We start from the raw sequence: 25,734 nt of genomic DNA, 5'->3' as shown, positions 1-25,734 counted from the left end.
TCCTTTAGAGTTTGCATAAATTGCACAATTTCTACACACAAGAAAGGCACCTGATGGATTGACAAATAAAAAGAAGAAGATTGTAGCAATTAAAGTGGCATCATTTTTATTAATAAATGGTCAATTACACAAGCTAGGAGAAAACGATATTCTCAAATGGTGCACATTGGAACATGGAAGGAAAGCTACTATTAGTGAATCCCATAAAGGAGTTGTAGGCGAACATTATCAAGGTGACATGACCACAATGAAGATTTTGCAAGCAAGATTATGATGCACGACTCTATTTCAGGATTGTCGAGTGCAAGTCCAAAAGATCAACTCGATCGTTAGCAAAGAATCATGTCGCTTCACTCAATTATCCCAACACTACCTTTTGGGATTTGGGAAATCAATTTATTGGACCATTTCACAAAAGAGCTAGACGAACGAGAGAAAAATATATTATAACAACAATGGGATGTTTGCATTAGAGAAAATTTGAGGTCAGAAATGGGCCTCAAAACAAAAATGTACAATAAAAACCAAATTTATAAGAACCAATAGAATTTAATATGATGATGTCAACCATGGGGAATAATTCAACCATTCCTGGAGTAAAAAGGTATAAAAATTAAAAATTAAAACTATTTTTTCAACTCGTATTTTCAAATTAACTCCCTACGATTTTACTCAAATTTCAAGCAAAAGAAATCAATATGCAATCACATTTTTTCGTGCATTTCACATTTCAAAATTATGCAACATGGGTACTCCTTGCTCTCGCTAAAGATTTGAGTAAAATCGAAGCGAGATAAGTTAAAAATACGAGTTGAAAAATAGTTTTTTCTTTTTCCCTCCAAAATTTGATGAGGCAATATAATTTATTTTATATTTTCCACCGTTATTTTATAATATTCCTTAGGAGGCCCATTTTAGAACTCAAAATTTCTCTAATGATGAAGTGGGTAAAAGTAGATCCAGTGAAATCATGTACGAAAGAAGTAATAGCTAATTCATTTATGCGAATAGAGTAACACTATTTGGCTATCCCCTAATAACAATCAATGATAGGGGAACTTATTTTATCAATGTTACAATCCAAACTTTGATGCACATTTTCATGATTGGTCACATAAAAACCATTGCTTAACACCCACAGACAAATGGCATTGTAGAATCATTTAATAAAACATTGCATAGAGGACTAACCAAGATATGGAACCTCGACATAGATGATTGGGATGATAAATTCCCAGTTGTCTTGTGGGAATATCGCACAACATATAAGCAATCGACTGGGTTAAAATCATTCAAAATTGTTTATGTGAAAGAGGCAAATGTACCACTCCACTATACATCAAATGTTGCAAGTGTGTAAACTATCCTAAAATATAATAAAAAAGCAGAAAAGGGATGAACTCGTTAAATACAACGCTTAGAAGAAGATAGACTCCATGCAACTCACTAGCAACAAGTTATCAAGGGTCAGCAAAAAGCATGGCATGATAGAAATTTGCAGACCAAGAACTTAAAATTCATAGACTTAGCTTTGTTTTACGATAGTTGGGTGAAGGAAGAGCCTAAAAAGTTAAAAATTACACGGTTTAGACCCTTTCTTATTGACGATATGTGTTCTTCAAGGGTTGTCCAATTAAAGAAATTACAAGGGCACTTATTTAAATCACTTTTCGATGGTTTCCAACTCAAAAAATATATCTCTTGATAAGTATTGGCATGTCGCTGGTGAAAACCTCTGTGAGGCACTAGTCACATAGGCTAGTCTAAAAAACACATTATGGTAGGCTAAGCTAACATTTTAAATGTATATTAGTATATTTCTATTTAATATTTTCATTTAATGGATTAAGCTAGTAAGTTAGTAGAAGTACTATTACAAAATCTTGGGAAAAAAGAGAAGAACTGACATCATCATGAAAGAAGAGAAGAATGTTGAACGGAATTCAGAGAACATCATTACAGAGAAATTGACTTGACTAGACCGAATAAAGCTCAAATCAAAAGCACGGGGGATTCACTTAGTGAACCTTTGACATATCACGTGCACTCGTAGCATATTAAACAATACCCTCAATTTGACAATATATTGGAAAATCCATCTAAAAATCACATTATTTAACCCCCTACCAATATGAACCCAATATAGCTTCCCAACTTAAAAAACCCCTATTTCACTAGATATTGTAAGTATCCATTTTTCCATTAGCATTTTTTATACCCATTTATATTTTTTCATTAACTTTAAGCTCCATTTTTTATATTTGCCAATATAAAAACACTTTACCGCCTATATATCTGCCAATATATTATGTCATTCTTTCCTCAATATATATCCCCCAATAAGAACCCACATCATATGATATTGCTCTCCCAGTGAAGCCCCCGTGATCAGAAGTTGGACCAACCAACTGACCGACTCGACTGAAAGGACCGATATTATACATCAAGCTGGTGATATCGACCAAAGGAGGTCATTTTACTTGACCAATGGAAAAGTAGAAATACAACAAAAAAAGTAAAATTCAGGAGAATCAAATGGATATATTCAACAATCAGGCCCGTATGATGGGGCAATCAAGTCACATTTATAACCCTGAGATGTCGCATTAAAGTTTAAATCTGAATCAACCATCAAATCTAAAAAAACAAGTGAACCATTTGCGTCACAAGAGTTGACAGATATGCAAAATATGAGTGTTATTGTGACGAGACAACTTCAAATGCACCCTGAGGTCAAAATCAATGCAACATTGCTTATTAGTTTTCTTGAATTTTCACTAGACAAAGTGGTCGAACTTTCAAAATTTCCAGAGTTTCCAAGTCTGGTTATTTTTGATCCCAAACTACTTGAGTGTTTAAGAACAGAAGAGTTCCAAGAATATTTCAAAATGGATAAGAAGAGAGTGTGTTTTTAGGAACCAAATTTTATTGTAGAACCAAGGACAAAAGCTAAATTTGACCAAGGAACTGCAATATATTTCTAGGTCCAAATCAACAAAATTAGACAAGAAAAAATCAACGATACTTCTTGGGAAATCATGTTGAAACATTCATGAAGTGGGCCAAAATTAATAATGAATGGATCAAGTAGAACCAAATATTACGCACAACAAGCATCTGGGACATTCTCAACACACCATTAGAGGCATATTTACGTTGGTTGAAGGAAGAAGTCGCTAAGTATATGGTTAGTTGGTACCGTAATGACCTTCTATGGTTAGAAAAACCACTAATTACTTTGTAAAATTCTATTTATAACCTCAACACACCATTAGCTGCATATTTACGTTGGTTGAAGGAAGAAGTCGCTAAGTATATTGTTAGTTGGTACCGTAATGACCTTCTATGGTTAGAAAAACCACTAATTACTTTGTAAAATTCTATTTATAACCTCACCAGTCTACCACACCGTGGAGACAAAATCCCAAAGACAGTCGACATGACTATGTGGATTTGAAAGTTTACTAGTGGGACGACAACAAATAACTCCAAAGGTTTAATCATCAGACAATTTTGGGCCTTGCAGATCAAATGGGCATGCATCATCATCTCCCTATGCCTTAGTCCAACATGAAGATCTTCTGACAAAAAACTGAACATGCTTGAAGCAATTGGGAAAATGGTGTAGACTTGGAGAGTATACAATTGGGCACAACATGTAGCTGACATGGTTAAATCCAACTTCCAAGAATGTCAGAATTCAAGTAAGACTATTCAGTTCCCATCATTGTTAATTTGGCTAGCAAAAAGACAAGTCTTCCTCGTTGGAGAAACGAAATTCACCAGAAATTCGATCAATTTCGTTTCCATTAATGAATGATTTTAAGATATTTTCACATGGTTGATTGGAGAAACCACAGTCGGTTGGACCCCGTGAAATATTTAGAAATTGGTTATTAAACCTAAAGTCAATCTCCAATAGATGGTGGGTTCCCTAGCATGTGTAATGTTTGTTGCCCATGATGTCTCTTATTCAATCATGCCTGGATGAAACCAAGGTTTGTTATGTTGACTCTAATGATGTCAACCCCTAGGAACTTCCATATCATTTGACTCTCAACCATATATTTGAAGAACTAATTTTGCAAACTAATATGGTGTTTTTTATTCCATCACTAGTTAGATATCCCTAGACGGATGTACTCCTACCATTGGCAGATGCAGAGAATGAAATGGAATGGGAGGCAGAGTTGTATATAGAGCCTTTTAAATTTGACTTATCAGTGCCCCTAGCAGAATCCCCACAAAATCTTATAGGTAGAGAAGAACATAATTCAACTCAGGTCAAAACTCCAACAGTTGGAATAAATTGGCGAGAATTTTTCACATGTATCAAGTTTGAATACCCCTAGATTCAAGAAAGATTGGATGTTATTGTAAAACAAGTCCTAGAGGACACTCAAACAAAAGGAAAATAAGTGAAGAAGCCAATGAGGTCACAACGGTTTCTTGGGTCATCCATTGGACCCGACATTTTGTGATCCTTAGACTAAAGCACATATATCTTTATTGAGATAGTCAGACACAATTTAATGGACAAGAAATAGGCTCAAATACAACAGCAATTGACTTAGTTGACCACACCAAACAAAATTCTAGCCCGACGACAGGCTCAAGGTCAAATGGGTAGAGCAAGTAAGAAAATGGTGCAAGTTCCAAAATTTTATTTATTTTCTTATTCACCCCTCATCTCTCCACGCCTATTATTGAGGAAGTACATGGAAGGAAAGGGCAGACTATTCAGGATGACACACATCCTATCCAAGTCGACACATAGTGTACTCAAGTTGACACACAAAAAATCTAGGTCGCCACAAAAACAAATCCATCGTCCGACACACAATTTCGCCATAAGTCAAAACATAATCCACTCAACAAGTCGACGCACAAGAAGTATCAACGGAGCATACCAATTCGGACAATGCAACTAGAGGTATGTCAGTGAATATTGATCCAGAAATGCAATATACACTAAGTACTCTGATCACTGAGTGAAATACTCCAGAGCATCAACCAACTACACCATGAACTTTTACTTTGTTGTCCCAAAAACCTCTAGTAAAAGATATAGCAGGTAGAGTATATGAACTCAAGGATGTGTCAAATCGATAATTATTTTCTTGTCTACAAGATATTGTTCAAGATGCTAAAAATAGGTAGAACAGGAGGTCGATATACAATAATAATCTTAAACATAGAAAGAAACAACAAAGGGAGGTTTGGTTGGAATGCAAGAATCGAGTAGCAGAAAAACTACACATTGATATTTCAGATGGAACTGATGATCCAATTGTTGTAGTCAAATAGCTTGCATAACAATTGGTTGATCGTGATGAACAAATGAATTCAAAGATCGCTGACCTCTAAAAACAAGTAAAAACACATGGCAATCAAGAAATGTTGACCATCATTAAGAATGCATCTAGAGAACTCGCTTAAGCAAAGAAGTAATTGGAACAAACATTGGATAAGGGCACCAAACTAAAATAATCCTTAACAATTGGCTAACCTATCTATATTCAACATGCAGTCATCCAAAGGATTAAGAAATTCTCATCTGCGACTTGTCTTCTGTTAGGTCCCTATAATACTGGTGATTCCCCCATTACTATTGTCGTTGTATCCCTTATTGTTATTGCTGTGCCCCTATTGTTCCGATATTGTTATTATTGTGCCCCATAGAATCCCTCTATTGTTATTTCTTGGTTATATTGTGACCCCTTAGACTCATATACATAGAAAGAAGGTTTTGTCATTTGAATCATCCAAGAATTGTTCATTTGTGTAATGTAAAGGAGGTTGCCCCCTCGAAGAGGCTTATTCTTAAGGAGTTCATCTATCTTTTCTATCTTTTTGTTAGCTGGTTTCATAACGTTTGGTATCAGAGCTTTGGATTCTAGGGTTTCACTGCTCCAAACAGGCATCGTGGCATTTTCGCTATAACTTGTTTTTTGTGACGTTTCAAAAGCTAAAAAAAAACCCACTTGAGACGAAATTGCGCTAAACCTCGAGTCCGAATTTTAGATCCTGTCTCGCTATATTTTCGGAAATATAATCTGAGGAAGTTAGGGTTTTTGAAGATCCCGAAATTACATTCCAAACGAGTCACCTTGGGAAAATCGCCATAACTTTCTCTTTGAGCATCGCTTTAATAGAATATAATAAAAAGTACTTCTTTGTTGGTTCTCTAATACCTTGTGTCTCTTCTACCTTCCTTATGTTGTTTATGATTATGTGAGTTATTTTTGTCCTTTTTACTGATAACCCATGCACACCTTCTGCTAGACTACAATAGTTTCATACATCAAACTATCAAAAACACTAGCATGGGGACCATGGGACATCTCCTCTCACTCTTTTATCTATGAATAAATTTATACCTACATGAATAGGGACCTTGACCAATGTACATTCTCACATATTAAACCTCTAAAACAGTGTCTCGACATATTTCTCAGCGGATGTAGCCCAAATTTGGTGAACAATGTATATTAGTGTCTCCTTTGTATTATTTCATTATATGTTTTATTTTTGCATTCGTTTTATTTTTTCTTTATGTGATTTCAATTCAAACGACTAGTATTATAGCCAAAGGGTTATTTCGCTCATAAAACTCATAGGAAATGAGGGTTCCTAGTTCAAGTAGGAGCAATAACCACAAAGATTTTAGGGTTGATAATTTAGCGGCCAAAACTACGAGCTATTGAAATATTATTTTTAGCAAAAAAAAATTCTTGTACAAATGGGAAGAATAGAAAAGAAGCCAGTGACTATGGAAATGAATAATGGGATATTGTTGATTGTAAGGGACTCAGAACAATACAACTATAGCGAGCAACAACAGTGGCTTTAAACATTTTGAAAGAAAGGAAAACATTCGATCAAATGTATGAAAAACCCTCACCCTCCAAAAAGGTATTTAGTATGAGGCATTTAATTAATCTAAATATGTTAGAAGGTGGGTCCATTACTAATCACTTCAATGAATTTAACATGGTCACCAATCAGTTAAGTTCTATAGGAGTAAATTTTGGTGACGAGGTTAGGACTTTTTTTATTGTGTGCTCATCACTAAAAAAATATAATGGCTTGGCCATCGCTACGAGTAATTTTATATTTTGTTCAAACACTTTAAAGTTTCATGATGTTGTTGGTGCTATCCCTAGAGATGAAATGTCACAAAAAATCATAAGTGAGATGGGAAGAAATGTTTTGACTATAGAGAACAGGGGAATACAAAGGAAGAGAGGAAAGATCCCAAGGAATCATGGAAAGCCTAAGAAGGGAAAATCCAAACATAGAGGGAGAATAGAATGTTGGCATTATGGGAAGAAATGACACAAGAAAGAATATTGTTGGTCTCTAAAATAAAAAAAGAGGGGCAACAAGACAATAATAAGGAAGAAAATGTAGCAGGTTATGTGTTACAAAATAATTTAATCCTTTCAATAGATAACATTATCGCTTCTTGGGTGATAAAAACAAGGGCTTCATTTTATGACATGCCCCATAAGAATTATTTTCATTATCATATTCAAGGTGATTTTGGACAGGTTTACTTCGTTGATGGTGAACCATGTAAAATTGTGGGAAAGGGTAAAGTATGGATAAAATTATAAAATGTAAACCAATGTTTTTTGAAATAGACAAGGCACATTCTTGATTTAAGAAAAAATCTAATTGCAATAGGGAAATTGGGAAGTGAATATTGTATAGTCACATTTACAGGAAATTCTTGGAAGGGCACTAGAGGATTTCTCATAATAGAAAAAGGAGAAAAGGTAACTAAATTACATTTATGTACTAGTAATGTTGATATTTATATTGCTCTAGCTTCTATAAGAATGGATACAAAATTATGGAATCATAGGCTTGGAAACATTAGTGAGAATTGGATGCATATTTTCCACTCAAGGAAATTATTACTAGATTTGAAGAAGGTTGATTTCGAGTTTTGTGAGCATTGTATTTATGGAAATGGAAAATAGTTATATTTCTCAAAGTTGGGAAGGAAAGGAAGGGTGAAAAGTTATAGCTTGTGCATGCAGATGTATGGGTACTGACTCAGGTATCTTCTCTTGGTGGCTCTTGTTATTATGTTGGTTTTATTGATGATGTAACTAGGAAAACTTAAGTTTATTGCATTAAAAACAAAAATGATGTCTTTGAATATGAAATTTTTGGTTGATAATGAGACAGGAAATAAGTTGAAGTGTCAGATCAGTTTGGAGAACAATATTGCAGGAATGAGTTTGATAGTTATTTTTCATACCGTGTGATTGATATAAAGAAGATAGTTCTTGGAATACCACAAGAAAATGGTGTGTAAAAAAGGATGAATATGACAATCATAGACTATGCAAGGAGTATGAGATTGCATGTAGGATTACCCTCGAGTTAATGGTATATTTTTTTGATATTGTTATTTACTTCATAAATAGAGGGCCTTCAATTTCCTTGGATGGTGGCATTCCATAGGAGGCATAGACATGTAAAAAGGTAAACTCATTTCTGAAAAATTTTGGCTATGAAGCATTTGTCCATATTGATAGAGAAAATAATACAAATCTTGCGGCAAAATCCAAGAAGTGGACCTTTACTGGATATGGATTTAATTATTTTGGCTATAACTTATGGGATTATGAAAACCACAAAATCATTAGGAGTAGAGATATGGTATTCAATGAGAAGGTCATGTATGAAATACAGTTACAAAGAAAGAAATAGGAAATGGGAAACATAAAATACACAATGCTCAATGAAATCATAGAAAAAGAAATTCCAAAGGTGCCAAAAATACAAAAATGTTCAATAACAAGACAAACAATAGGTACAAAAAACCCCTACAAGTGTTATTTGAATATCAACCAAGTTAAGAATACCCTCTAAATGATACTCTTCATTGTCGCGCCATGTATTGTTGACTAATTCCGGTGAACCATAAAGATATGAAGAAGCAATGCAAGTAGAAACTAGAATGAAATGGGAGCTAGGCATGACAGAAGAGATGGACTATTTGGCACATAACCAAACACGGGACTTGGTCCCATTCCTTGTAGGTAAAAGAGAATTGAAAAACAAATGGGTTTAAAGTTTAAAGGAATAAGATGGAGGAAAAAAGAGGTATGAGGCCAAACTTGTTTTAAAGGGGTTTTCACAGAAGAAATGTAAGATTTTGATGAAATGTTTTCTCATGTTGTCAAAATGAATTTAATTAGAAATATTTTAATTTTAGTGGAAATAGAATATTTGCATCTTGAGAAGTTAGATGTAAATATAACTTTTCTCCATGGAGAATTGGAGGAAGAGATTTATATACAAAAGACACAAGGATATGAGGTCAAAGGGAAGGGAAAAATAGTGTGCAGACTAAAGAAGAGTTTGTATGGTTCAAAGAAAGCACCATGATAACTATATTTGAAGTTTGACAGATTTATGATAGAACAAGGTTATTATACATGTTAGTCTAACCATTCCATTTATTTTAAGAGACTATATAACAGTAGCTATCACATCTTATTATCATATGTAGATCAAACATGCGTGTTATAGGGTCTAACATGCGGGACATAAATGTGATCAAAAGAAAATTAGCTAATTCATTTTCTATGAAGGATTTAGTTGTTGCAAAGCAAATCCTTGGAACGAGAATCAAGAAAATTCATAAACTAACATTGTATTAGAGTGAATATATAGAAAAGGTGATGGAAATTTAAAATCAAAGATGAAAACCAGTCATTGCACATTTGGCTAGCCACTTCAAATTGACTAAAGAGATGCATTCAAAGACATAAGAGGAAATAGAATACATGTCCAAGGTTCCATATTCATCAATAATTGGAAACTTGGTGTATGTTATGGTGTGCATAAGGCCAAATATTGCACATGCAGTGGAAGTTGTGAGCAAGTGTATGAAATTTCAGGGAAAAGAGCACTAGGAGGTAGTAAAAGAGGGTTCTTAGGTATGTGAAAGGTACTACTATACAATATTATGATTTGGAGGTACAAAAATTGTTCTATAGGGATATGTTTTCTCAAATATGGAAGGTTGTATATGCAATAGAAGAAGTACCACGGGCTATATTTTTACTATAGGTGGAAAAATAATAAGTTGGATCTCAAAATTGCAAAGGGTTGTTGCAATTTCAACAATAGAAGGTAAGTATGTTGCTGCTACAAAGTCTAGTAAAGATATTATTTGGTTATAAAGATTCATGGAGGAACTGGGAAAGAAAGAGAATAGTGGGTTGTATAGTGATAATGGAAATTCTATTCATCTTGCACAGACATCAGCGTTTCATGCAAGAGTAATCATATACAACTTGGGTACCATTTCATATGATTAATTTTGGAAGAGGTATAGTTGAAGTTGGAAAAGACAAATAATTGCAAAAATATTATAGACATTTTAATGAAAGTAGAAATGAAGGAGAAAGTGAGTTTCGACTTAGTTTTAGTTGGTCTTCAAGAATGGTGATAAATAGGATAAACTAACCAAGTCCAAAGTTGAAAGCACAGTCAACAAGTGTAGTAGAAATATAGCTGTTATAAGTAGTCTCCAAGTGGGAGATTGTTAATTGTGGAGTCTGATTATCTTCTTGATTTTAAAGGTCTTGTTTTTAGTCACATTTGGACACTAGTTCTTGACAGGGGGTGCAAGGGGGATTTCTTCCCTACCATTGTGACTAGGGGGTTTGAGGGGGGAGTGATAATTGTTTTCCTTAGTGGGCGTTCAGAGGAAACATCCTTGAAGAGACTTTTTTGGAAATAATAAATCTGATGGTAGATGTTATGTTAGGGATTTATTTCCCTTTAAGAAAACCTTATTTTTATGAGGGAACATATCAACGAATATATGCATGAAGGAATTATTGAATGCATTTGTATGGATGTTTGCTTATGTTCTATTTCATTGAAATTAATATGTAATAATAGAAATGTTGTAATTATTTCTAATGCATGAAATCAATAATGTTACAAGGGCCACTAGATGTTATAATGAAGAGTTTCATGTTAAAGTAGTCACATGAGGATGGACTACAAGAAATCTCCTTTGAGGACACAAATTTATGAAAATAATCACAGTTGAAAAGATGAAAGCTCAACGAGAATGCCACTGTGATGACCCTAGAAAATATAATTGCTATGAATTGTTGAATAATGGATACAATGGATGCATAAAAGTAAAATGGAACTCTCCATAGATGTAAAAACCTTATCTAATGATGTGTTTCTCGAGGAAGTATTTAGTAACAAAGGGGATACCTAAGTCTAGAGGTTGAGCATAAAAAGGAAGAGACAATTTAAGAATACATGTGGCTGGAATCATTAGGGTGTGCCAAAGGATGAATTATTTCCTATAGAATCTTTGTGAAGCAAAGAAAATCCATATAGATAAGTGTTGTACTATGATTGCAAATTTATTTTCGATTACATGATTACATTTCATATTTGAGAAGTCACATGGATAGGAATATATGAAGAATAAAGAAATGAATTGAGTACCCAGAGAATATATGAGAATAAAGAAATGAATTGAGTACCCAAAAATAAGAACACTAGGAGATGGTTCATTCTAAAGCAAAAAGGAATGAAATACCAATCACAACTAAAATGAAATAAATCTTAAGAACAAAATAATATGACAAGTCCAATAGACATATTACAAAACACAAGAAGAGAAGTGAGAGCTAGAAGATGTGATGTGGGAGGCATACTTGTAGCTATTTCAAAAATTTCGAGGCTTTGTTTGTGAAGGTAGATTTCTTATAGGCACAACTCTGAGACTTCCTATCTAGCCTATAATGGATCCATGGAAGGGAAGTGGGACAAACTTAGGGAATGTAAAGTAAAGAAGCGGGTATAGTTCCTTGGGTTGTGTAGGGTAATGAGAATGAGAGATTAATGGTTGGAATTGTTACAAGGGTCATTAAGCTATGAAATTGTTGAGTTGTTTTTACATATAATTTATGTATATTTGTACATAGTGTACCAAGGACAATTCAAGAATAATGAAAGTGGAATGTAATACCCAAAACTTGTTTCTCAAGTTGTAATATGTTCATGTGCATATCAGTTATAGGGTACTGACCTAGCTTGATGTTGGGATAGAGTGTCCATAATATTTTGGGCCAAAGATCCTACACTAATAAAATGTTGAATATCCTAATTATGTAATTTTACATAATTTTTTAACAATAAAATGCATCATGGTTGCAAATCAAGTTAGAATAGAGAGTATGGAAAAGGTAGTAGGACTCCACAAGAGAAAAAGGGGGATAAGGTTTTAATAGAAGTCACTAAGAAAAAAGAAATAATATAATATCCCCAAGTCTTGTGTCATAATTCATATATTATTTCTTAAATTCATAAGTATAGGAATGAGTTCCCAAGTCACGGGCATATGATCCTTGATGACAACTTTCCAATAGAGAGATGCATATTTAAAGCATGGAAATAGTGAAAAATACATTCATTTTCATTGTTATTATTTTCCTTTATAGTCTAAGTATGGTGTGCCTTATCTTATAAAGGAATGAGGCCCTACTTCCCTATGAAACTTGTGAATCATAGGTGGGATTCTATTGCCAATACTCCTTCCATTTATTAGGGGAAGGTTGGAGCACTGGAGGGGGAATTGGGTCAATACGAATAACCAAAATGTGTCATAATTCATATATTATTTCCCAAGTTCATAAGTATAGGAATGAGTTCCCAAGTCACGGGCATATGATCCTTGATGACAACTTTCCAATAGAGAGATACATATTTAAAGCATGGAAATAGTGAAAAATACATTCATTTTCATTGTTATTCCTTTCCTTTATAGTCTAGGTATGGTGTGCCTTATCTTATAAAGGAATGAGGCCCTATTTCCCTATGAAACTTGTGAATCATAGGTGGGATTCTATTGCCAATACTCCTTCCATTTATTAGGGGAAGGTTGGAGCACTGGAGGGGGAATTGGGTCAATACGAATAACCAAAATGTGAGGCTTGGAGGGAACCTAAAGAGTCCATTATTCTAGTTATAGTTCCTAGAGCCACAACTCTAAGACATCTTAGTTGGTCTATGTTAGATCCCTAGATGTGAAGTTGGACAAATTGAGGGACTTTGAAGTAGAGAAGTGGGTACAATTCCTTGAGTTATGTAGTTTGATTGGAATGAGAGTGTAGTTGGAATTGTTATTAGAGTTTTATACCTTATCCTAGGCATTGCTTGTACTGACTATGAGACTCAGTTGGATTAGATAGCCATTTCCATTATGGAATCATAGTCCCAACTCTCAGGTGACCTACTATTGATAGAGCTAGAGTAACAAGGTTTATGGATAGATGGAATGTCGAAGGTCTATAGATAATTAGTATCATTTGCACAAGATAAGTGTTAGAAATATGGTTCCATGTGCTTAATGTTGTGTTACATCTTCTCTGTTTGTGTGGTTTATATGTGCCTATGCATGTTGATATTGTTGCTCTTGTTATTTTATGTGTTTAATATAATGATAGTATACATCATATTGCATTATAGGGAATCATTATGGTATCTAGGGTACCCTAGTGAAGGAATTATACCTAGTAGAGTGGCCACAATGTGAAATTGAGGTATTAAAGTATAGAATCCAGTTGTAAGAGCCTCTAGAAAAGTGAAATTTGTATAATTAATGGTATAAAAGTTGTTAATTTATGGAAGCTATGAGCTAAGTTGAAATAATTTTGAAATATACAATCTGTATAAAGTTGGAATTATGGCTCATATAGGAGTATATGCACATTACAAACTTTACTTTTTTTCGATATTTTCCCTAATAAAAGGTAAATGGTTGGTTGGGTAATCTAGTAATTCATCAATGCCATTGAGTCAATCTTCTTACCACTTGATGTTAGTGGTTCACCCTCAAAAGTCAAACCAACCACCATGGAGTGTTTCTCATCTTCCAAAGCTGATAATTGGGCTTACTGACTATCAAACTTAGAAATTTTTCTCTCTTTGGAAAATCACTCACCTATTAACATTATCTACCTCAATTTATGATTTTTCTCTTAGCATTCAAAATTATTAAATTTAATTATGTTTTGGGATATGTGCTTACTATACTTCCATTCTTGACTACAACATGAAACACTCAACATTCTCATGGTTAAATTATACCATTTTTCCCCTAATTTCGCATTCCCTAATTTTTTTGTTCCTCCTTCCTCGATATTTTTTTCTGCCCTTTTCCAAATTATTTTAGCTCATATAAAGCGAATATGACAAGAAATAACTATGCTTTCTCATCTCTAGAGTGTTGCATAATGTCAAAATCCATGAAGAACAACATGCCACTTTTTAAACTTAATTTTGTATGCATTGGGACTTTGAGGCTATTATTTTAGTTTTAATGAAAATTAGTAGGTCAATGTGTGAAAAAATTATGAAGAAAACCTCGATAAATGTGTTTCCAACACTGAGAAAGGATGTTAACCTTCTTGTTACTACAAGTTATTTATTTCCAAAGAAAATATATTTCTCACAGTTGCACTAATTGAGGAGCTACTAGACATGAAGGGAATCAAAATCAAAATAAAACAAATGCATTTTGAATCTGGGTGGCAATGCCACAAAAATAGGAATAAATTTTGGTGTCCAAAAGCCGAAGAAATATTTCAACCTTGTCCCAAGATTTAAACGTGTTCATCCATGATGAAGAATTCAAGTAGAAATACATAAATTATATTACATTTTAATTTATGGTAATCTCATGGCCATTTTCATTTTCAACGCATGGACTTGTTCATCCTTTCATAATGGTTTAATGGTTACAAGTTTGACATGCATTGATGAATGTTTACCAACTCAATTCCCACATTTCCTTTCAATTATTGTGAATATTATGTTTAAAGGGATATGGATTTTTTTGAGAGAGTGTCAAAGGAACATATTCATAAAACTACACATTTGATATCCTTTTCATTTGACCACTTGATCTCCTACCTAAATTTCTTCTTGCAAATTTCTATGAAGAGTGTGAAGAAAAGGCCTTGCCAAAGTTGCTTTTTTGATTCAAATCACTTTTGAGGAATGAGGTTAGAAAGTGAAATATTGAGCAAAATAACATATAATATAAATGGACTTCAAAGTTATCTTTGTGTTAAAAAAATTCTACTCTAATAATGTAAATTGCCTTATTGAATAGAATACATTGTTAGCTTATGCTCTTATATTCTTGCAAATTGTGGATGTTTATGGACAATTATATCTACTCATAGCCTTTTTTTAAGCTTGTGGGGATCGATGTTGTCATCTATAGTTTATTATGCTGCTTATAGTGCAAATTCTTGCTTGCCTTATGCATTGTTAGCTACTTGATGTAAAGTAGATATTCCCCCAATAACTTATTATCCATCCTCAAATATTATAAATTTTCCATAACAAACCTATGGTAGTTGTTGGAATATTATTCTTACTCTTTATACATATCTCTCTATTTTACATCAATTCTAACATGAATCTAGTATCCAATCTCAATTATTTATAGGTTATCCTTAGTTTTAAGAGTTTTCCTTAAGTTTAGTGTTCATTGTAGTTCATGGACTATTCTCCTTACTCTCTATAGCTCTACTTTTATTTTATATCAATTGGTTCCTAAAAGTGATTTAAGCTAGCAAAACATAGATAGGATTATATAGGCTAGTCTATTTCTAAATAGTTTCATCTTGCATTTGCATACTCAGTTACATTTTATATTGAAGAATAATAATTAGTATGTTTTGAATTTGGTCCATAGCTACAAGGTTCACACTTTCAATGGAAGATGGTCTAATTGGGCCCTTTTTACCTTGGGACATTTTTGCACATCTATCAGAATATAAATATAATGAAGGATGTATTAATTTTAAATGTAACAAATAGGAGCTAAGAAAACTTAAAATTGTGAAATGAAATTTAAAAAAGCTTCCTTAGAGAAAGCCCCTATCATCAAATAATATAGTTCTTCTTGAAACAAAAAACTCTGCCGAACATATAGATACACAATTTTATCCATTAGAAACTAAAAATTGATTTGCAAGCAATCACTCTAACTAAGATATTTGACTTAACATCATTTTTTAATACAAAGAATCACTTTTCCTTGTTATCTCCTATTTTTTCACTTTCACTGTTACCTTTAAAAAAAAACACATCCTTTTATTAATTTAGAAAATGATATTTCTACCCTTTAATCCAAAGAGGGCATTATTCTCCTCAATGGCTTTGGTGCTAAAATTGGTAAGGTTTAATTCAATATTATAGCCCATAAAGCCAATCTTAATCCTTCATGGATAAAAGATTATGCTAATATAACCCATAAATTCAATCGATATAAAGTTATGGGAAAATTTTAATATGGCACTAAAATCTAAGCACTACCTCCAGTGCTAGGACATGTGCAAGGGATCACTCTAACTAAGATATTTGACTTAATATCATTTTTTAATACAAAGAATCACTTTTCCTTGTTATCTCTTATTTTTTCACTTTCACCGTTACCTTTTACAAAAAACACACCCTTTTATTAATTTACAAAATGATATTTCTACCCTCTTATCCAAAGAGGGCATTATTCTCCTCAATGGCTTTGGTGCTAAAATTGGTAAGGTTTAATTCAATATTATAGCCCATAAAGCCAATCTTAATCCTTTATGGATAAAAAATTATGCTAATCTAACCCATAATTTCAATCGATATAAAGTTATTGGAAAATTTTCATATGGCACTAAAATCTAAGCACTACCTCGATGCTAGGACATGCACTCATGAGGATAACATTGATTTCCATATCCTGTATTCTTTTCTTGAAAAAAATGTTAATTTTGAGAAATTGAAGATAATTAGTGGATCTTTAACCAACATCTCATTATGTTAAATATAAAAATAAATGTGATCATTAATAAAAACTAATATGCAAAATATTGAAAGTTAAAATTAAAAAGAAAAGATGGAAAACAAAGAAAAGAAAAAAACAATAACAAAAAAAACAAAAAAAAAATCATTTTATATTACTTATGAAAAATGATATATTGAAAATTTATTTAAATCTTTCATTTAAAAAATATGTATCTATTTGAGAATTTATTCCAAAAAAATATAAATCAAAGAAAAAACTCATCTTCCAAACCCTAAAATTGTACGAAGAGATACTATAAATCCCTATAACTATTACATATTAAATATAAAACTAAAAGAAGTCATCAGATACTTTTTGTAAAAATAAGTGTGAAATTTTTTAAACCAAATATTATACTTAATTTGATAACAATAATACAAAATACTAGAATACTTATTTTAATAAATTTTGGATTTCTCTAAAATTAATGTAAAATGTTTTGGATAAAAAATCATTCATAAGAAATTTAAAAAATCCAATAACAATTATATAAAATACTAGAAAACTTACTTTAATAAACTTGGTGTTTCCGATTAAAACTAATCAAACAACCTGATTATATAAAAAATCCAATAACAATTATATAAAAGACTAGAAAACTTACTTTAATAAACTTCGTGTTTCCCATTAAAACTAATCAAACAACCTGATTAATAAAACTAAAAGAAAACAACCTAATCCTTGAAAAAAATCAATTAATAAAAATAAAAAGGTCTTTAAAATCCATCCTATATGCATATGACACGTACGTTATTAAAATTAAATAAACCAACAATAACAAAGAAAAAAAAAATGTCCGTACCTTTGAGATTGCTGGAGCTTGTAAATTTGAAGTATATACACCAATGCAATCTATATACCAACCACTTCTACCATGGAAGCCTACTATCTTCCCTTCTGCCATGGGTAATGAGAAATATGTGCCATCTTCAACTCCGTAAGGACCATATATCTTCACGTTGCTCTCAAAAGTGAGTGACTTCAGATAACTGTCGTAATGTCCACTTATTGATGTGATTCTCTCCTTGGGATAATCCAATTCAATCTTACACATAAAAAGAAAAAATCAAAAATCAGTAATCATTGAATACTGGTACAAGTTTAATACAATTACAAAATACATATCAAAAGTATATCATAATTTATAAATAAATAAATGCTATTTTTTTCATATTAATTTTCATATTTTTTTTAGTTTAATTTAAATTTCATTTATTTACCTAATGCATTTCTTTTCATATAATTAAAAAAAAAACAACCACCACTTTCATATAATTAAATATATTCTAATTTTCTAAATATAACCAATTATATTTATAGATAATAATTTAATAAATATAATTTTTTTATATTTTTAAATATTTATAACTTGTCTCAATGATTCGTTTTAAAAGATTTTGTTTTGATTTTAAATTTTTTAATAATTAAAAGTAGTTATTTAAAACTTAACCATCTTAAAAAATTGTGTAACTCAAATCAAAAATAATTTCAAAAATATTTTAAGAACTTAAATATATCTAATTTACTGTTAAGCTTTTGTGATCTATAATAAATTAACCGTAAAAATTATATAAGAGAAATATTTTGGCCAAAAATTTATGTTTTGTGATTTCTACCAAAAAAATTCTACTTAAAACCTCTAAATTTCCTATAAAACACAAATTTTCAAATCACAAACATATTAAAACAAACCAAAAAAATTAAATATAAACTTTAAATTCATTTCATACTTTTAAATACATATAAACTTTAAAATTCTAATTAGATCAATACCTTCTCGATATTATTTCCTCCGCTTCCTCCATGCTTCGACCAAACAAAAGCCCCATTCCTTTCATATTCAATGTTGATGGAATCTATCACATTTCCGTGAACTAATATTATTTGGCGAATGCCAGCATACACCCCATCATCCCATGAATCTCCACCTTCGCCTCCCCATGGGCCAACTGATATAGCCTTCGGAATCTGAAAAACCAAATTTCAAATAATTAACTTCCTCATTTCCTATAATAAACGAATAATATCATAATTATAATAAAATTTAATATTATTTTTTTATTTAGATTTTATATAGAAAATAACAAATCGTAAATATGATCAAACATTTTTTTATTAATAATTAAACGTTTAATAAACATTAAAAATATATATATATATTTTTAACGATATTTATTCTTTTCATAAAATTTATTAGTAAATTTTGATGTTCTTATAATTTGAATATAAAATTAATTTATTAATAATTAAATTTAAAATAAATTTTAATAATAATAAATATTTTAATATTTAAAATAATTTTATTTCATAAAAATATTAATATTTATAATAATATGATTAGATAAGAATATATTTTTTATTAAATAAAATTTAAAATAACTATTGTGCCTAACTTTTTTCGTGAATAAAATTAAAGCAATTACAATTTAATTAATTTAATTATTTTATTGAGATATATAATTAAAGCAATCACAATCTCGGTCGAATACCATTATATATTGTGTATGAATATAAATAAAATTGCTTTTTACAAATAAAAACTTGATAGGAGAGGATATTCGCAGGCCGATCTTAATTAATAATTTAAATAAAATATTAAAATAATTAAAAGGAAAAAAAATTATATAGATGATCAAAGCACATACAGCCATTACGTACCATGGCTGATGTTAGTTTCTCCTCAGTTTGAATTGTTCCAGAAATTCAAACAGCACTGAATCCCACCGAATTAATTCAACAGTATTTAACTCAAGTTGCAATTAGATTCCTGTGGGTTTGGTAAACCATAAAATACAGCGCGCCATGAAACCCAATGGAGTGGAGTTTACATTAGTGTCATCCTTCCAAAATAGATAGATGCTTTCGATTGAGAATTACCTTAACGTTTACTTCAAAAGGAGGCGGAGTCGGAGGCGCAGAGAGTTTGATTGAAATTGAAGTGGCATAAACCTACCTTGAATTCTGAGATTTCAGGTAGAAACCGAGCAATATATAGAGAGAGAGCGGCTGAATCGGTACATTCAATCTGAAATGCATGGGAATTTTTAAAGAAAAGGCATCTTTCGTGGGAATTATTGGGTAGAACTCAGACCATTCAAGCGAACAAAAAAATGCAAAAGAGAAACAGGTGCAGAGATGGGAATGGCATAAAATCCCATCCAAGCCGAAAGAATGGCGACAGAAAGTTATTCTTATTCCACAAATCTTTGCACGAATATCGTCGCATCTTTCAGGGTTGGGATGGTGTGTTATCACATCCCAACAGACACAATCATAGCTTGGAGGGTATAGAATCTCATCTCAACAGACACAATGGCGGTATCAAAGTTAAATTCTTATTCCATAAATCTTCTTTGTGGGCTGCCATAGTTTACCCACGCAAGCACAGGACGTAAGATTGCGGGCGTCACAAAAGAAGCCCAACACAATGTTTAAATGTAAAAAAAACCTATGTACTGTAGAATCTGAAATATTCTGGAGAAATTTTTGGTTTACAAAAATGTTGTTAATATGTAAAGTTTTATTTTGATTTTTCTGGACTCATGACAATGTGTTTACAACCGCACTAACAGTTAGGGCAAACCTTGAAGCGCCCATAGTTGCATTCACAGTTAATGACAAAGCTGCACACAACCCTTCTTCCTCCGTAACATCTGCAAACGGTGGAAACCAGCTAGCCACACCGTCCTTGCGTGACTGAAGCCACGGCCTATCATCGTCCTCTGTTCGTGTGCAACTAAAATTCGAGGAAGCGCCGAAAGGTACCGTCTTGATGCCAGTTTATTAATCTCCTATTTCACATGTTCCAGGTTCATATAGTATGCTATTTTCTTGATATGCCACGAATTCTTAAAATAGATTGCAGCAGGGCAAATTTGAGTCATAAGAGTTTTCTTTTGGCAATGCATATAGTGTTTTCTGTTTTCTCTGTAATGGCGTATTTGTTTTCCCCATGTTTTTTTTTAATTACCGGATTTGAAACTGTATCTATGATATTTCCGCTGAACTGCGCGTTTGTTAAGGTGCGTGGCTGATGCAGTATTGAGGGTGTGTACTGCAGACAGTCTGTGGGAGGACTCATGTTGGTCAACGTATCCCCCTGCAGCAGAGACTACATAATCTGTGGGAAGTTGTGCAACCCTTATACATGAACGTTCATCGACATTCAGAAATAAATTAGACTATATTCTTATTAAAAAAAACAGGGTCAGAATGCGGTGGAACAGGGAAATATTTTCCTAAAGACCAAGTTCTGGTCATGACTCTGCAATAGAGAATTAAGCTAGTTTTTTTAAAGGAAAGTACGCAACCAGAGCAGAGTCCAATACCCTGAATGTGAGGACTCAGGCCTAAACCCTGTCGCTCCATGTAACAGAATTAAACTCGGATTACTCGTTTAAATTCTTTAAAGAAAAACATTGTTCGACCCCGTTTCCGGGTGGATGAGTTTCCAAACCCCAACTGTAATCAAACCCAACAAATATCAACGGAGATAATTCCGGCTAAAAGCACATCAAGAAATAGCGAATAAGTATACTGTCTGGTAACCGAGACGATTTACCAAACCAAACCCTCTGCAGAATAGCATAACCAGAAGGACATAAAGAAAATAATAGTCGATAAGCCAGCAACGTATGGCAGCATCGCATAAGTTTAGAAAACGTTCTCTGTGGAACATAACCCAAGAAGAGTAACTCAAGATAATACAAAAGCGACCATTTTATTACACATTAACAAGCTTAAGAGCGTAAATGTCTTTCAGTGCCAAAATTAAAACAGAGAATGGACTTACAGAAGGTAGCTATTACAATTACAGAGTTGGCCAGTGTGGCTCAAAATATCAGAGGTGAAATCCCCTCAAATTTAACAAGCTTCTTAAAAAAAAGACATGATTCAGAAATAAATTAGACTATATTCTTATTAAAAAAACAGGGTCAGAATGCGGTGGAACAGGGAAATATTTTCCTAAAGACCAGGTTCTGGTCATGACTCTACAATAGAGAATTAAGCTAGTTCTTAAAAAGGGAAGTACGCAACCGGAGGCGAGTACAAGACCCTGAATGTGAGGACTCAGGCCTAAACCCTGTCGCTCCACGTAACAGAATTAAACTCAAAGGGATTACTCGTCTAAATTCTTTAAAGAAAGACATGGTTCGACCCCGTTTCCGGGTTTACGAGCTTCCAAACCCCAATTGTAATCAAACCCAACAAATATCAACGGAGATAATTCCAGCTAAAAGCACATCAAGAAATAGCGAATAAGTATACAGTCTAAATACGGTTTTCTTGAGTGTCCTGGACTTAATGGCATCTTCAGTTTTCTGATTTGGGCACTGGATGATGGACTTTTTCACAGTTATGTCCTTCAGTACTAGAGACAACCAAAGTTTTGCAGCAACAAGGCGGCATTTTTTATGGAGAGAGCATAGTCAGAGGTTTTCCAACCTTCTAGTTCCATCTGAAATAGTTGTTACTTCAACACAGCAACTATTTTTAGTGTTTTCTCAATGTGCACATGACAGAAGCTCTTTTCAACACTTCATTGTGGATTTGTTGTATGTTTGTGTTTGGATTTAAGGTGGAGTATAAGGACCTGTGTTGTGAGAGTGTCCTTTTTCTGTTGACATCATGACTTGTACGGAATCATATTTTTGAGTGAGAATTATTTGTAGAAGAATGTTTCTTGGTAGGAGAAATAAGCCACTCTTGTGTCAACAATTTGTGATATTTCTGCTGAAATCAATATAGCAGGCCTAGTCATTGGAGCAGGGCCCAGAGACATAGCCCAAGAGTGGTGAACTATGTTATCAAATGTTGGTTTCTTCTATTCATGTTTATCATCTTGAGTTGCATGTGAATTTGTTTCTCTTTTAAGTTCATGTGAAAACTTAACTTTCCATCTTGAAGAGGTTATGAAACTTATTTTACCTTTAAAGACACATTTTATTAACTTCAAAAGTGTTAGAGGACGACCAGTTTTTATCAAGGAGTGTTGTTATCCCATTTTTATATCAGTTGGTATCAAAGCGGCTTCTGACTGGATTGAAACTATGGGCAAGAAACTGAAGCGTGAAAGACTCCAAAATTTGGAGGTGATTAATCTATCTCTTCAAATGGAGAATGTCGAGCTAAGGAGATTGCTTGAAATTGCAGAGGAGGATAAAAGGAAAATGTGCCTACATTTGCAGCATGTATTGGAGGAACAAACTGGTAGAGTTCCATCCTCAATGCAGCAAATAATCCCTCCAAGATGAAGCCAATTTGTGGGCATGGTTCATACATCGAATATCGACCCTATGTTGAAAATAATGCTTGGAATTTTTGCCAGCATCTGAAATATTCTCCCTATGTGTCAATTGGTAAAATTGGTTGGCTAGAGTCATCATCCACTTCGTCATCAGCATCTGAAAGAGAAAAGATGGGTGATAGGCCAAAGGAGGTAATTAGTGTTTCTAGTTCTACTCCTTCAGCTAATGTTGATAACACATATTTTGAATCCTTTGAAAAGCATACCAAGGGTATTGGTATGAAGCTTTTAAATTAGATGGGCTATGATTGAAGAGACCTCGGAGTCAATGGACAAGGTATCATTAATCCTATCGAGGTGAAGGAATGACCATGATATGAAGGATTGGGTTATGACCATGGAGAAAATGGAGGGTGCTCCAAAATTGTTGAGGCAAAGAAATCATGAAGTGATTATATGTCACACCATGATCGTGGTGATAATGGAAAATTGCCTCCAAAGAGAGATGAATGTTCCAAGGGACATGCAAAGTCCAATTCTTCTCATCAAATTCATAGCCCAAAAGACAGGTATAAGTGTCATGGGGATTTCATAAATGTTAGTATAATTTACATAATACTAAGCCAAAATGGTGTTAAATATATGATGATAATAGCCACTCAATGCAAGAAGGTCATTCAAATGTGAAGAACAATCCCAAATATCATGTTGTTTACCATACTCAGGCTTCGGGTCAATATAATGAGCCACTTATCCAAGGAGGAAGAGAAAACAAAAGAGGAGGAAATGGTGGTTGAAGTGGAGGACACAATGGTCAAGGTTATGGTAGAGGTTGAGAGTGAGGAAGAATTATTATTTTAGATGCTACCAAGAGGGCCCCGCGGCACCTAGATGCCCACTGAAAGACAAGACCAACTTATGTTCTTATAATATGTGTGGTTTGGGTGAGCACTCATTGGAGGATTTCCCTAAAATTCTTCCAAATATATTAAATAAAAGGGTTGTCAATTTGTTACAATCATTCTCAAAGAAAGATATTATAAATCCAAAAAACCTCCATGTCTTTACTAGGTCTAGCACGGGTCAAGAAAATACTTCTTGGAATCGATGAATCCTCTGGAACTATTAAAGGAAGAATAATCATTTGGTCGCCTTGTTGAACTTGTAAATATATTAAAAGATTGCAATGAAGAAAGAAATCAATGCAAAAACGTGTGCCATCTTCATAAAGTGGATTTTCAGACGATGACAACCCTCGGGTAAATTTGCAAATAAATGGATATATGATGAAACAAGTCTTTTCAAATTTGGATCTCAAGTAAATATGCTTTCGAGAGAAACATGGATTAATTTTGGGAAACCATCACTTCACAAGACTACTATCTTAAATTAGTTTACCAAAGGTTCAATGAGCCAATTGGAACACTATGACAACTTAAACCATCAATTATGGGAACTTCGACCTTTGTTGACTTCGAATCCATTGACTTAGTCGATGGAATTCCGGCTTATCCAAATTTAGTCAGGAGACCATGGGGTCGAAGGATGAAAGCCACCATATCTTTAGAAAAAGACGTAATTAAACTAGAAGGTAATAATAATAAGATAATTATTTGCCTTAACCCTCGCGAAGGAAATCCTTTGGTTGAACCATGGGAAAAAAATCAGAGACAAGGAGGCTATATCAAGTCCTCCAAGAAGATAAAGGAAATTTGGAGCCTAATGTATTCAGAGAGGTATTAATCGGCTCCCCACTTTCTATTGGACAAAATTCTGACACCAAGATCTATGAATGTAAAATCGACAATTATGAATCTAAAGTGAAAGAACATTAGACAATTGAAGAAATACCAATGAAGAATGTTTGGTCATGTTACGCCATAAAATCTGTGCCCATAATCTAAGAAAGGAAAACCAAAGGAGTGTCATCATTGTTACAGTTTGATTTAAATGAAGACTCCAATAATATACTTAGATTCAAAGAATGGGCTTCTCCTATGAATCACGTTGAGCAAGTGAGCAAAGATATTGGAGATCAAGGGAGAATGCAGAGCTTGGTTCATACTTTCATTGGTCAAGCAGCTCCTTGGTGGGATACTCATTCAACCCAAATCCAAACATGGACAATAACCACAACATATTTTATTGAAAGTTTTGAAGGGCATAAGTTATCAATAGAAGAAAATATCCCAATATTCCAGCCCGTACAAGATCTCGTTCTTCATATACAAAATTGTGATTCATAATGGTGAAGAATTAGATATAGGGATGAAATGGTATTGCCTCGTATGTTTCCTAACACTTTGGATAATTTTCCTAATAAATGGTACAAACTGGAGGAAGCTCGTGATCAATCATTACAAGGGAAAGAACTAAAGATAATTTTATTAAGCACTTTGAATTCTAGCCAAAAGAGTAGGAATTGGTCAAGGAAACTCAGTATATTAAATAATTTTTGAAGGAAAAATCCTTCAATAAGTGGAAATAAGAAGTAGAAATTCACATCTCATCAAATCCTATATGCAATCATGTGTCATGCTTATCAAATGACAAAATTTCTAGTCGTTTGTAAATGGAA

The 25,734-nt window shown here is 33.0% G+C and overlaps 1 protein-coding gene across 1 annotated transcript in view; it reads right to left on the bottom strand.

The window, feature by feature from the left end:
- Nucleotides 1-25,734, bottom strand: part of LOC149230801 (jacalin-related lectin 3-like) — a 95,637-nt gene that overhangs the window by 46,419 nt on the left and 23,484 nt on the right. Inside the window, exons 5-6 of the mRNA XM_089379059.1 lie at nt 18,683-18,877; nt 17,712-17,954 (exon numbers count right to left, since the gene is read on the bottom strand). Of these exons, the coding sequence (XP_089235185.1) occupies nt 17,712-17,954; nt 18,683-18,877 (438 nt within the window). The remainder of the gene's footprint in view (nt 1-17,711; nt 17,955-18,682; nt 18,878-25,734) is intronic.

Source organism: Pinus tabuliformis, chromosome J, assembly GCF_031772625.1.
Source record: "Pinus tabuliformis cultivar Carrire ecotype Pingquan chromosome J, CPIR1, whole genome shotgun sequence".
Classification (NCBI taxonomy): Eukaryota; Viridiplantae; Streptophyta; class Pinopsida; order Pinales; family Pinaceae; genus Pinus; species Pinus tabuliformis.
This window is presented reverse-complemented; position numbering and strand designations above follow the sequence as displayed.